A 14334-nucleotide genomic window follows, 5' to 3' on the forward strand; every position below is an offset into this window, starting at 1 on the left:
TCTCCTCCTCCTCCCTTCTCCTCCCTCCTCCACTAATTACCATTTGCTTAAGCTCCTCGCGTGCCCATCAACAGTGCTTCCACCACTCACTCACTCACTCCCCTCTCTTTTAGCCCATTCCCCTTTCTAACCCGCTCAGGTCGTCTTTGATATCGACAATTCAATTGACAAATTTTAACTAATTCTTTACCGTCATCTTTTTAATTTTATCCACTCTCATTTCATATCTGTATTGAATATATATATATTCGTCGGGTTAGATTATTAGACCTTTAAGTATATGTGAGATCCAACACCGGTTGGAGAATGAAACTTTTTAAGTATATGTGAGATCCAACACCGGTTGGAGAATGAAACTTGTTCTTAACAAACGTTTTATTAGTGGTGGGTTCCTTATAAGGGTATGAAAACATCTCCCTAACATAAGTATTTTAAAATTGTGAGGCTGATAACTACATGTAACGGGCCAAAACGAACTATACGTAGAAAATCTCTTTTTAACAGACGTATTTTAAAATTATAAAACTAATATACGTAATAAATCAAAACGGATAATATCTATTACTGTGTGTTTAGACACGTAGAATTAAGATGTACCAATAGACACTTAGACTTAAAAGCAAATCCAAGCAAAATAATAATAATTATAATAATTATTGAAAGTTCCATAAAACGCTCCAAAACCAAAGCAAATCTGTCTTACAAACACTTTTCTCTCTCTCTCTCTAAACTGAAACAAGAAATTAGTTTTAAAAACACACGTGCTTTCCCATTCTTCTTCTTCTTCTTCATCCAACTTCCTCTGTTTTCCTCTGCATTTCTTCCTCTGTTTTCCTCTGCATTTCTTCCTCTGTTTTCCTCTGAATTTCAAGTTCCTTGAAGATGATTACATTACTGGACTTCTACCATGTCATGACCGCCGTCGTCCCCCTCTACGTCGCCATGATCTTAGCTTACGGCTCCGTCAAATGGTGGAAGATCTTCACCCCCGATCAGTGCTCCGGTATCAACCGTTTCGTTGCCCTCTTCGCCGTTCCCCTTCTATCCTTCCACTTCATAGCTTCCAACAATCCTTATACCATGAGCTTTCGCTTCATCGCCGCCGATACTCTCCAGAAAATCATGGTCCTCGTCGTCCTCGCCATCTGGACTAAGGTAATATCAAACTACCACCAATTTTTCCCAATGGGTTAGAATGAATGTTAATGTAGAAATTTAAAATTTTAAGTTAATGTGTTTGGGAGAATTTAATTTCCTTGTTCTTTGATTCTTTTTAACAGGTGAGCCGGCGGGGGTGTTTGGAATGGACAATTACTCTGTTTTCACTTTCAACTCTGCCCAACACTCTGGTTATGGGAATTCCTCTGCTCAAAGGAATGTACGGCGACTTTTCCGGCAGCTTAATGGTTCAAATTGTCGTTCTTCAATGCATAATTTGGTACACTTTAATGCTCTTCATGTTCGAATTCAGAGGAGCTAGGAATTTAATCTCCGAGCAATTTCCCGACACGGCGGCGTCCATCGTCTCCATTCACGTCGAATCCGACGTCGTTTCTCTTGACGGCCAGCAAGTATTGGAAACAGAGGCGGAGATCAAAGACGACGGCAAGCTCCATGTCACTGTCAGACGGTCCAACGCCTCACGTTCTGATATTTTCTCCCGCCGGTCACAGGGGCTGTCTTCGACGACTCCCCGGCCATCCAATCTCACCAACGCCGAGATTTATTCGTTGCAGTCATCCCGAAATCCAACGCCAAGAGGCTCGAGTTTTAATCACACTGATTTTTACTCCATGCTTGGCACCGGTGGGGTGGCACCAGCCGTGTCGAGAGGGCCGACGCCGCGGCCGTCGAATTATGAGGAGGAGAATCACGGCGGAGGGAAAAGTGGGCCGAGATATTATTACCATGGGAACCCAGCGCCGCCGCATTACCCTGCTCCGAACATGGGAATGTTTTCACCGACGGGTTCAAGAAATAAGAGATCAACGGCGAACGGACAGGTCGGCCAGTACAAATCGGAGGATGGTAATAATAATAACAACAATAATAATAAAGATCTTCATATGTTTGTTTGGAGTTCAAGTGCTTCCCCTGTTTCTGATGTGTTTGGAGGCCATGATTATGGAGGTCCCCATGATCATAAAGAACTTAAATTGGCTGTCTCCCCTGGAAAAGGTTCGTTCTTTTTTTCAAAATTTTCTCGGGTTCTGTACTAATTTTCGATCTCATATCGGTTGAAGAGGAGAACGAAACATTGTTTATAAGGGCGTGGAAACCTCTTTCTAACAGACATGTTTTAGCTCAAAAATAACAATTGGACATGAGTCGAGTAATGATTTAACGGGTCTGATTTAACAGGCGAGAGCGGGCCGAGACATAATGATAGAGAAGACGTGGAGCGAGAGGAGTTTAGCTTTGGAAACAGAGGGATGAACAGCAGCAACAATGGACATGAAATGGCGGCGGCAGAGAAAGGAGGGAACAATGGAGTGTCAAAGACAATGCCACCGGCCAGTGTCATGACAAGGTTGATTCTTATCATGGTTTGGAGAAAGCTGATCAGAAACCCCAACACTTACTCTAGCTTGATTGGCCTCACTTGGTCCCTTGTTTCATTCAGGTACTTTTTTTCATTAAAAACATCAAAACTTTGGGCTTGGTTCATGTTTTTCTTGTTGTCTTTGTTAGGTGGCATGTTGAGATGCCTGCCATTGTAGCACAGTCCATCTCGATACTCTCTGACGCCGGGCTCGGCATGGCTATGTTTAGTCTCGGTACGGGATTCTTAAAACGTTCTAAACTATACACGAACGTTAACTTTGAATGATGCGTAAAATGTTCGGTTTTGTTAGGTTTGTTCATGGCTTTGCAACCAAGGATCATAGCTTGTGGAAACTCCATAGCCACTTTTGCTATGGCTGTTAGATTCCTTGTAGGCCCAGCTGCAATGGCAGCTGCTTCCATTGCTGTTGGCCTCAAGGGCGTTCTCTTGCATGTTGCTATTGTTCAGGTCCTCTTTCGTTTCTCGTGTTTCTATATTAACGTGATATCGTCAGTTTTGATTCTAAACCCGTTGCATAAATTTTCTTTTGAAACAGGCTGCTCTTCCTCAAGGGATTGTACCGTTTGTGTTTGCTAAAGAGTATAACGTACACCCAGATATTTTGAGCACTGCGTAAGTTCTATATCTGGGAATGAGATCAGTTCAAACATAAGACCATTTCGATTAACGTTTATAATCACTGTGTTGCAGAGTGATATTCGGGATGCTGATTGCACTACCAATAACGTTGGTGTACTACATTTTGTTGGGAGTTTGAAATGTTTATGTTTAGACATGAAGGATTGAAGTGTTCGTTTATACGAGCAAAACAAATGGAGAAGAATCGGCATGCATTAGGCAAGAAGATAACGAAGATTATTAACCGAGAAATGGAAAATAACTAAGAGATTTGAGATTTTTTTTTTCATGAAGTTGAATTTAATCACGTTTGTAGCCAAATTGTTTTACATAAACGTTTCTTTCCTTTTGTTTCCTTCTTTTCCGTCGTTGTCTTCTTGTTTTTTTCCGTTCAAGAAATCTCATGTTGCAAATTCGAAAAAGATCAAGGATGAAAACAAAATAAGAGTAAGTTTGCGTCCATCGTGTAAAACATAACTCAAAACTTACTTTTAGTGGGCTATGATTTGTATTTTTCTCGGAAAAACATACACAACGCCTTATACTCAGATTTGGTACTTGCTGACCCTAACTATCTCCCGTAACATCACCACGTTACCTACTTGTCCCGACTGACTTATAGAGTAAACACTATCTCTACAAACCAACATGGGTTTTTTTGTTTACACGAGGTCATTGCTCCAAGTCATGCACGGTTAACTACGTTGAGTCACGGAAAATTAATTCATATACCCGTCCTTTATATTACATTAATTTCTTCAAAAAATCGGAGCGGAGGGCCCGATAGAGTTTAATTTTTATATGGTCCTTTTTGGTATATTTAGGGGACAATTCTCATATTTCCAAAAGCTTTTTTTGTTTTTCTTCCAATTCCTTTTTACACTCTTTTTTTAACTTTTTTTTTTTTCCCTTCTTCAATACTTACTTGAAAATACCTTTTTGAGAGTTATCCTTTTCGTTCTTGGTTTGTGTTTGTAGTTTGTATAACATTCCTAAACATCGTACATTTTTCTTTCCCTCTATGAATTATTGTTTGTTTGAAAGGAACGTGTACGAGTGGTTTAGTGATATTTGGGACCATCGAGAATGAAGCGTGATTATCGATGTTAAAAGAGAAACACGTAAAAGAAATGAAAATGTATGGAAGTTTTATTGTCTAGTCATGAATAGTAAATTCGGTCGTTCTTTCAAATAGCACTCATTCAAAATATCACTGGTTAAGAATAAAAAAAACCCACCAAGAGTAAAAGCTTAAAGGTCGAGAAGCAAGTTTGAAAGGAAAAAGAAAAGCTAGTCAAGCTCGAGAGGCTGACCATCATGAGCACTAATCAAGATTGAGGTTCTTGGGGTCGACTTTCAAGAATAATATAATCATTCCCACATAGGTCAGCTGACTATGACTTGAGCTCAGCCACATTCAATTAAAGATGTCATTTGAAAAGCGGTTCGACCAAATAACAATTTAGTCTTATGATTGTTTCTCATACTTAATGTATTGCGAGGGGAATGAAACATTTCTTATAAGGGTGTGGAAACCTCTCCGTAATAGACGCGTTTTAAAGCAGATAATATCTACTAGCAGTAGATTTGGGTTGTTACATGGTCTCTCCCTCATTTATTTATATCTGTCTTGTAATTTGGTAGGTTGAAAAGACAACAAACACACGCGTGTTTGCTCATATATTCAAGCAATTGAATTGATATTCTACCATATTTGTCTTGATGTTTACATCAATAAGGGATAAGTACAAATTTATTCTTTATGAACGAACACGATTACACTTCAAAATTAAAATATAAATCGGTTGATCAAATCTTAGGTGGTAAAACATGGTTGAATTAATATGAAACGAGAACTTTAGGTCTTGTTCTATTTTAGATTGTATACTTTCTACTGCTCAGTTCTAAACTTCTCAAAGTTATTCCAGACATAGAACGACACAAAAGAGAGTGATGGATGGGTCAAGATGCCTCTCCATTGCATTTTATTAATTAAATTGGAATTTTAGAACCCTAATTCCTACGTTCTCAAAGGAAAATAATATTAATAAATTTTATTTAAAAAAAAAACAGCTGAGGATTCCATTGAGTGAAGAATATATTCTTGTTTAGAAATTAGGAGCAATTTTTGGTTGGAATCATCCTATGTTCTTCCATTTTCATGCATTACAAATTTATCAACATTTTAATTATTATTTTTAAATACTGTATTACAACATAAATTGCTCCAAACAAAACATGTTTGACTATGATGTTTTTATAATTGAGTTACCGTCAAAGAAGGGTGCACGGTATACAAAATAATTTCTATTTTCTTTAAGATCTTCTTAGTCATTCTATTCTCATGATCACTGTTATTCGAATGTGATCTTGATTCATTCATGTATCTCCTTTACTTGAGTAAGTAAAATATTAAATTAAAAAAAAAATGGTTTGAGTTGTCCCTTGTTTGTCGGGCATGTCTAGAAGGTTATTTTTAAAAATAAAAAAAAAAAATTAATTCTCTTTTATATTTTTATTTGTATGGCTAACTAGAAATATATAGTTTACTTTAATACACATTATATATTTTGTACATAATAAATTTTAGTTTAACTCAAAAAAACAAAAAAATAATAATAATAAACAATAGAAATTGTTATCCATATGTTTTATGTTTTAAAAATAAAAAGAAAAAAAGAAATTTGTAAAAAATTAAAATATTATTTTAAAGTAAAGAGGAGGAGAAGGGATGAGAGATTAAAATAGATTATCTTATAATAATTAATTTAGAAACTAAAATTTAAAAATAATAATAATAATAATAATAATAAATCTGCGTCAGTCCTATCTTCATCGAATTTGATGAGGAAAAATAATTTTTTAATTATATATATTTATTTATTTATTTATTAAAAAAAATATATTTATTTATGAAGTGTGTGTTAGCAATGGGAAATTGGTTAAGTGTGCCTCCCACTAACTTTTGTTGGGTCGGCCGTTTGCTTGACAATTCTATGTGCCTTTCTCATCACCTTCTCCTTTTCATATATATATATATATATATATATATATACTTTATAATTTATGACGTAAATTTTTAAAATTTTTAATAATATCTTAAAACTTTAAACAAAATCTAAAAAAATATTCTTAATAGTTATTTTTAGATAAAAAGGTTAATCTTTATTTTAAATACTATAAACTTGGTTTCATTAATATATTTTAAATTTTAAAAAAAATTAAAAAATATAAATACCTTATCTGAAAAAATACCCATAAATCTTTAAAAAGTAATATTAAATTAAAGGAGGGAGAAAGAAAATATTTTCACCCATATAAATATATTAATTAAAATGAAGCTTATTAAGTAAAAAGTAAATATTTTTTCTCCCTATATTTTCATAGTTATTAAAGGCATCATCAATATCAAATATTTAAAAGGGGACATTGGGAATAAATGAATAACGAAGGAAATGTTTTAATATTATATTAAGAAATAAAATCTTAAAGAAAAAGGAAAAGATGATGATTGTGTGAATGAGATTCATTTTCATCCATTAATCACCTTTATACCATATTAAATTCACATGTTTGAGCACTTACCATCATCATTTGAATTTTGATTTTTTTGCTTTAATTGAATGAATTTCAATATTATTANATATCTAGCAGCGGTATGGTATAAGAGTCAAGCAACAACACTGCACCCAATGAAATGGACTGTGAGATTCCACAATTAATAGATGGGATTTGCATTATTATTTTTTCGATTTTTTTCCCATTGAAGGCACGTGAAAATATAATATTTAAATAAAATAAAATAATTTAGATAATGATAATAATTCAGAGATATTTCTTGGACGAATGTATATGCCTTTCAGCTACATGCCATTTACAATCCATCCAACAGAATAGAGTTTGGGCACTCAAGAAGTTGTCTAATTACATTATTATTTTTAAGTTTTTTTTTTCTATAAATTATTTTTATATATAATAATTAAATTAAAAATTAAATTAAATGAAGGGTAGTTTCGTCCGAATTCAATATTAAAATTTTAAGAAGATATAGATATTTCTTTTTCAAATTGAACTAAAAATTAATCATTTATGTCATCGGCCCAAACAAGGCCCATGTAATGCCTACTTTATAGGCCTATTTATTCACTCTAAGCCCATGGGCTTTTATAATTGATCTGCAGGTTATTGGGCTTTCGCGTTTGATACTTAAACAAAGAGCTTGGGCCCATTTTATAACAATTTTATTTTTATTATTGAAATTTACTTTTTAAAACAAGTTAATAAATTTTCATTTACTTATAAAAGTATTTTTATAAAATAATAAAAATAGACATAATTCAACGATATATAAGAGTGGTGGAGATTTAAATTCTTAGTTTAAATGTAGACATTTAAATCATTTTTTATGCCTAATAATAATATATTGTTGATAAAATTAATTAAAAAAATAAATAAAAGGGAACAAACAAAAAAATTGAGCGTTGACTCATTTGTCGTTTTCGTTGAGAAACTTTCTTCATCTCTATTATTTATTTTAATGGAAAAATGTTTTTTTTTTCTTTTTAATATTTAAATAAACTAAAATATGTGGTTACCAAAAGAACATTTCATGCACGGTTGCATTTATGGTCGTTAGGTACATCATGCAAAGGAACAAACATAAAAGAAATTAAATAATAAAATTCGATAATTATTGGAGGCAACTATTTTTTTTTAATAATATAATATTTTAATTAATTAAGTTATATTCGAAAAGATTGTCATGTACTTATTAAAATTAATTGTTTTATTATATTTTTTTCATACAATTTAACATACAAAAAGAACGAGCGGTCAACTCGAGTATAACTCAATCGACTTCAATATATATTCTCGACTAAAATGTCACTAATGGGAATCCTTAATCCTTAAATTTATTGAGTTTCTGTCTTTTTTTTTTTTTTTAATTTAACAAATACAAGGATCGAGCATGAAAATACAGATCATTACTATTGGTCTCTCGATCACTCGCACGAAAGAGGAACAATATTAATATTTTATTATACTTTTTTTTTAAATTTAAAATTATTAAGGCCTTATATTGAATGATGAGAGTTGAGAATAGTAAAATAATAAGTGGTATCATATCAAATTTGATTGTAACCCTAAAAGATAAAGGTGCAAATAAAATTATTATGGCGGGGATTAAATTAAATATAAAAGTTGAATAGCTACTATTAACTAAATTTTAATTATAATAAAATAATATTTTCGAAAATAATAATGAAAAGCAAGAAATAAATTAGTTAATATCCAACCACCACGAAAATGTTTTTTTTTTTTTTTTTAATAAATATTGTAATGATTATAAATGTAATAGTGACGTTATAACGACCAGATTGGAATTATTAAGGAGAATCCCAACATTAATCTTAGGCTTCATTATTGTTCTTATAATTTATTAAAACACTATTTATAAAATCTTAATTATAGCTTTAAATTATAATTTCATTAAAAGAAAGGAAAAGACACGTCAATGACGTGACTGGGTCCCACGTCCACGTGGCTGTCGGTTATTAGTTGCACTGTCAACTCAATTTTTGGCCACTTTTTTTTTTTTTTTTGAATTCTTGACTTAATGTCACTCGGAATCTCTCTTTGTTTTTTCTTAGAAAAGAAAGTCAAATAATTAGATTTTGATTTTGGAGATTCTTTTCCATTAAAAAAATAGATTTGGTAAAGATTCTCGACCATCCAATTTGATTCTAAACCCTATTAGTGAATCGAGATTGGATTGGGTTAGACAGCATTTCGAGTTGAGTTGAGTTGTGTTTTAGGATCCGATACAATTCGAATCCAGTGTGCAAAGAACTGAGTCAACCCAAACCATCCCAGCACGCACTGACCCAACGGAAGGCGGAAGCTTTTCAAGCCCAATGACCCAAGCTCACTTATGTACGGTCTCCACTCCAAACCCAAGTTGATAGTACGCACAATCTCATTTAGAGTGGTTTCCTAAACTTTTTTTTTTTATATTAGAAATTTTAATTCATTATCCGTAAATATATATATATATATATATATAATTTGAATAAATCATTTATTAGAAAGGGCAACTAAATTGATTGAAGAAAACGGGAATGTAACCCTCCTCTCATAATCGTCCCCTCGCATTTCAAAGGGCCATTTGAGATAAAACATTATTAAGCATATTTATTTATTTATTATTTATTAGTCGAGTTAAAAGACAATAAACTTGGTATAATATTTAGTTATATATAAACCAAAATTTATTTTTTAAAAAAATAATAATAATTACACAACTTAAAAAATATCAGATATATTCAGTGGCTTATCTTCCTTGCTTTTTATTTGTGAATATACGATTAGATACTTTTCAAAACCTTTTCTCCATCCACAATTTTCTCCTTTATTTATTTATTTATTTTTAAAAATTATTATAAAATTGGAGGGTGGGACCCATCTTAATACCGACAAAACTGTTTTAAATAACCAAAAAATATTTTTCATGAGAAAAAGACTATGATTTTTTTAAATAACCAAAAAATCCTATACACATAATATATATTAAATAGCTTTTTTTCTTCTTCTTTTTAAATACTTAATTTTAGTAGTCAACAACAAAATAATTAAAAACTATATAGGCTGACTATGCAATTTCGTGGTTAAACTTACGATTTTCCAACTAATTTGAAATCTTACAATTCACCCCGACTCACAGTTGTAAAACGCCACCCATCAGTGGGATCTCAATGCATCTCTGCCCCACAGTTCTAAAACAGAACTCCTTTATGACATCTCACAATCCACTTATTTAGGGGCTAGCGTCTTCGTTGGGACACTGCCTAATGTCTGGCTCTGATACCATGTGTAATAACTGAACCCCATCGCTAATAGATATTGTTCGTTTTATCTCATTACGTATCGTTGTCAGTCTCACGGTTTTAAAACGCATTTGATGAGAAGAATTTTCACACATCCTTATAAGATATGTTTCATTCCCCTCTTCCACAAATGTGGAATGTCACATTAGATGGATAATTTATGAAACTTTTAAATACGAAATTAAAAATTCAAATGGATTGTTTTTAAAGTTGAAAGTGAAATATTTGTAGAATACGGGTAATTGGTAATTGTAATTTTTTTGGTTTTTTGATATGTGTGATTATGAGATTGGATTCAGACATGGGTTTGTATGGGTGCGGTGGGGATAGAAATGGCCATCTTCCTCTATAAAAAGCTGTATGAATTGCAATCCTAATGTCTTACCATTTCAACTCGAAGCCATTACTGAAATCTCCTTCTCTGCGGTTTGAATGGCTACTCCGGCTACCAATGGTGTTGAATTTTTTGTTCATTTTGTACCAATGGCGATCCAGTGAAATTAATTGTAGCTTTCTTTTGCAGGCGAAGAGCGATTGATTCAGAAGAAGTATTGGATGGAACATTCAGCCGGACTTACGTTGGAAGGCATGCTGCTCGATTCCAACGCTTCCGATCTCGATAAGGAAGAAAGGCCTGAAGTAAGTGATTGATATAATCAATTGCATTTGATCGATTTTAGTAGTTTCGTTTCGATGTGATTCGATTTCGATTACGATTTCATTTTGATTCGAGAAATTTGCAGGTGCTCTCTCTGCTTCCGCCTTACGAAGGAAAATCGGTGCTGGAACTTGGAGCCGGCATTGGCCGTTTCACAGGCGATTTGGCGGAGAAGGCCGGCCAGGTTATTGCTCTGGACTTCATCGAGGGCGTGATCAAGAAGGTAACACGATACTCGGAGCGTTTATGAACTTGATTTGGACTCAATTTCTTGCCCTACTTTTTGTTTGTTTGTTCGTTCGTACGGTTGGTAATGGCTATTGCTTTATGCAGAATGAAAGCATTAATGGACACCATAAAAACGTCAAGTTCATGTGCGCTGATGTAACTTCTCCAGAGCTCAAAGTTTCTGAAAATTCAGTGGATTTGATCTTCTCGAATTGGCTGCTCATGTATTTATCTGATAAAGAGGTTTATTTACTTTCTCATCTGTTTCATCAACCTACCTAATTCCAAATAACTTCCGTCTTAATCAACTGAAACTTTCCTTTATTGGTGATGATCTTCTGCATTTGTTTTTACTCCGATATTTTTGTATTAAATTATGAAATATACCTTCTAACTTTATCCATTGATTTAAAACTACCTTTATTTTTTCAAAAAATTGTAATATTATGATCCTTTCAAAGTTACTTAGAAATTTATTAGAATCGAGGTGATGATCATATGAAACAACTTGGTGGTGTAACTAAGATGTTTTTTCTAGATTAAACTTGAAATAATCGATAGAACAAGAATAGTTTAGATTTAATGTATGAAGTTGTTGAAAAATTGCAGGTGAAGAGTCTGGCAGAAAGAATGGTAAAATGGTTGAAAGTTGGGGGTTATATTTTCTTTAGGGAGTCCTGTTTCCATCAATCCGGGGACTGTAAACGAAAATACAATCCCACCCACTACCGAGAGCCAAGATTCTACACGAAGGTACAGCCAAAAAACTACCAGTAAAATTTAAGTGATTGTTTACTCCTTACTATAGCTTGATAGTGAATTGATGATGTACTTTATCCAATTTCACAAATTATGAACATCTTTTGATTTCTTGAATTTGGGGTTAATCTGAACCTGTGGGGGCAGGTGTTCAAGGAATGCCATATGCAAGATGATGGTGGAGATTGCTATGAGCTCTCCCTCGTTGGCTACAAATGTATCGGAGCTTACGCCAGGAACAAGAAGAATCAGAATCAGGTTCCAAATCATCTCTGTTCTGTTTCTTCATTTTCCAATTCGCAAGCCTTGAACCAGAACAATCAAATCTGTTTGTGGGTTTTTCAGATCTGCTGGATATGGCAGAAGCAGAAGAGTTCCAACGACGATCGAGGATTCCAGCGCTTCCTAGACACAGTTCAGTACAAGTGCAGCGGTATTCTCCGCTACGAGCGCGTCTTCGGACCAGGCTTCGTTAGCACCGGCGGGATCGGTAAGAGCTAAATTAATCATTTCATATGCTTGTTGGGAGAATTTGAACGAGAAACAGCCATTGATGACATGGGTTTGAGAATCAAATCTATTTGAACAGAGACGACGAAAGAATTTGTAGGGAAACTGGACCTTAAACCAGGGCAGAGGGTTCTGGATGTTGGCTGTGGAATTGGGGGAGGAGACTTTTACATGGCGGAGAATTTCGATGTCGAGGTCGTCGGAATAGACCTCTCCATTAACATGATATCTCTTGCTTTAGAACGTGCCATTGGACTCAAATGCGCTGTTGAATTTGAAGTCGCCGATTGTACCAAGAAAGTTTACCCAGACAACGCATTTGATGTTATTTACAGCAGAGACACCATTTTACATATTCAAGTAATTCTGATCTCTTTCTCTCTGTTTTGAAATCTGTGTTCTTGAGAAAAGGGAAATGAAAGTGCAAAGGGGTGTATGTTTTTTGTTCATTCCAGGACAAACCAGCGCTGTTTAGGTCATTTTACAAATGGGTGAAGCCTGGGGGAAAGATTCTGATAACTGATTACTGCAAAAGTAGTGGCGCTCCTTCCCCTGCGTTTGCAGAGTACATCAAGCAGAGAGGATATGATTTGCACGACGTCAAATCTTACGGCCAGATGCTTGAGGAAGCTGGTTTCAAGGACGTGGTAGCCGAGGACCGAACCGATCAGGTTTTTGCATCTATCTATCAAATCTCCAATTTGATATCCCCTTCGTCTTAAATGTAATGAATAATTACCTGGAATTGTTGAAATTTGTGATGGGTTTCTTGTTGTTCTTGCAGTTCATGAGTGTTCTTCAAAGGGAACTCGACGCTGTTGAAAAAGAAAAGGATGCGTTCATCCATGATTTCTCCGAGGTGGGTTTCTTCTTCTTCTTCTTCTTCTTCTTTTTCCTGTTCTTAATTTGTTATTTTGTCTTTATTTTTGTGTGTGATAAATGCAGGAAGATTACAATGATATTGTTGGAGGGTGGAAGGCAAAGTTGGAGAGGTGTTGGTGTGGAGAGCAGAAATGGGGATTGTTCATTGCTCATAAAGCTAAATGAGCAGAGCAGCTGCCTTTATTATTGTAATTACTTTGTTATTCGGCAACTCTTTGTCTATTCCTTGAGTGGATTGGGATTAAACGTTAATAAATGTTTTATCCACTCATTTATTAAGGAAAATAGTAATAAAAATAATCGAATATTGATGCCGACATCGTTTTATGTCATTTAAATCGGTCTATTGGTGAAGCCTAGCTTTGGTTGGAGAAGGAAATGAAATATTTTTTTATAAATGTGTGAAACTTCTTCCGAGTAGACTGCGTTTAAATATCTTGAGAGGAAGTTCGAGAGGGGAAGCTCAAAAAGATTGAGTAGGGCTAGACCCTCTTCTTCGTAGTAGATGTGTTTTAAAAACTTTGATAGGAAGTCTGAAAGGAAAAATCTATTTAGAGTAGACACGTTTTAAAAATCTTGAAGGGAAGTCTGACATGATGATGTGAGACACGGATTGGAGTAAGGCTAGACCCTCTCCACAGTAGATGCATTTTAAAAACCTTGAGGGGAAGTCCAAAAGGGAAAGTTCGGACGATGCAAGGCACAGTTTGAAGTAAGGCTAGACTCTCTCTATAGTAGACAGGTTTTAAAAATCTTGAGGAGAAACCCGAGGGAAAAACTCAAAGAGGACAATATCTGCTAGCAGTAAGCTTGAACTATTACACGGAGCGAAATATTAGACTTTAAAGCATCAACGAACAATGACTCTTCTATATAGATATGACGTTCTTCCTTGACTTGTTACTCAGACGGGTATGTGATTTCGTAATCTTTGCGTAGCATAGTAGAATAAAGGCTACGTAGCCACGCACTCTCTTATCTATTAGCTTAAGATGATTGAGTATGCTCGTTTTTGTGAAGTCGGCTTGAATTATGCCTCTTTTGGTGATTTTGTGACCACAAGACATTATGGATTTAGTTGGTTCATCTATGTATAGATATATTTATAATTATTTTTATATTATTTATTCGACAATTAATTCTTAAAATTAAAACTTTTTAAGTTTTAAAATATATACTGAAATTAAATTAATGTTTGAAAAAATACCAACGTATGAATGTTTGGTGCA

General features: G+C 34.1%; 2 protein-coding genes across 3 annotated transcripts; both read left to right on the forward strand.

Annotated features, from left to right (window-relative positions):
• The first annotated feature begins 767 nt into the window (after positions 1-767).
• Positions 768-3644, forward strand: LOC111793744 (probable auxin efflux carrier component 1c). Its single transcript, XM_023675771.1, has 7 exons — positions 768-1155; positions 1281-2178; positions 2362-2623; positions 2692-2777; positions 2856-3013; positions 3102-3178; positions 3257-3644. Exons 1-7 carry the CDS (start codon positions 883-885, stop codon positions 3321-3323), a joined length of 1821 nt encoding a protein of 606 aa, XP_023531539.1. The 5' UTR covers positions 768-882; the 3' UTR covers positions 3324-3644.
• Positions 3645-10391: 6747 nt separating this feature from the next.
• LOC111793745 (phosphomethylethanolamine N-methyltransferase-like) lies at positions 10392-13443 on the forward strand. Of its 2 annotated transcripts, none has more exons than XM_023675772.1 (11): positions 10392-10522; positions 10592-10707; positions 10812-10949; positions 11060-11197; positions 11564-11707; positions 11861-11971; positions 12059-12203; positions 12303-12583; positions 12679-12894; positions 13008-13082; positions 13169-13443. In XM_023675772.1, the coding sequence occupies exons 1-11, from the start codon at positions 10501-10503 to the stop codon at positions 13268-13270; spliced, it is 1488 nt and encodes a 495-aa protein (XP_023531540.1). In that variant the 5' UTR covers positions 10392-10500; the 3' UTR covers positions 13271-13443. The 2 variants fall into 2 exon arrangements, with proteins under 2 accessions (XP_023531540.1, XP_023531541.1); XM_023675773.1 differs by having other exon boundaries at positions 10456-10494.
• Positions 13444-14334: the final 891 nt, after the last annotated feature.

The sequence above is a fragment of the Cucurbita pepo genome, chromosome LG04 (genome assembly GCF_002806865.2).
Source record: "Cucurbita pepo subsp. pepo cultivar mu-cu-16 chromosome LG04, ASM280686v2, whole genome shotgun sequence".
NCBI lineage: Eukaryota > Viridiplantae > Streptophyta > Magnoliopsida > Cucurbitales > Cucurbitaceae > Cucurbita > Cucurbita pepo.

What these genes read in the sequence shown, in the direction of transcription:
- LOC111793744 (XM_023675771.1), top strand. Translation starts at nt 883, where the DNA reads ATGATTACATTACTGGACTTCTACCATGTCATGACCGCCGTCGTCCCC. An exon ending in CATGGCTATGTTTAGTCTCG is followed by an intron (nt 2,778 to 2,855) that starts GTACGGGATTCT and finishes CGGTTTTGTTAG; the next exon opens with GTTTGTTCATGGCTTTGCAA. An exon ending in TGCATGTTGCTATTGTTCAG is followed by an intron (nt 3,014 to 3,101) that starts GTCCTCTTTCGT and finishes CTTTTGAAACAG; the next exon opens with GCTGCTCTTCCTCAAGGGAT.
- LOC111793745 (XM_023675772.1), top strand. Translation starts at nt 10,501, where the DNA reads ATGGCTACTCCGGCTACCAATG. An exon ending in CCGAGGACCGAACCGATCAG is followed by an intron (nt 12,895 to 13,007) that starts GTTTTTGCATCT and finishes TTGTTCTTGCAG; the next exon opens with TTCATGAGTGTTCTTCAAAG. An exon ending in TCATCCATGATTTCTCCGAG is followed by an intron (nt 13,083 to 13,168) that starts GTGGGTTTCTTC and finishes TGATAAATGCAG; the next exon opens with GAAGATTACAATGATATTGT.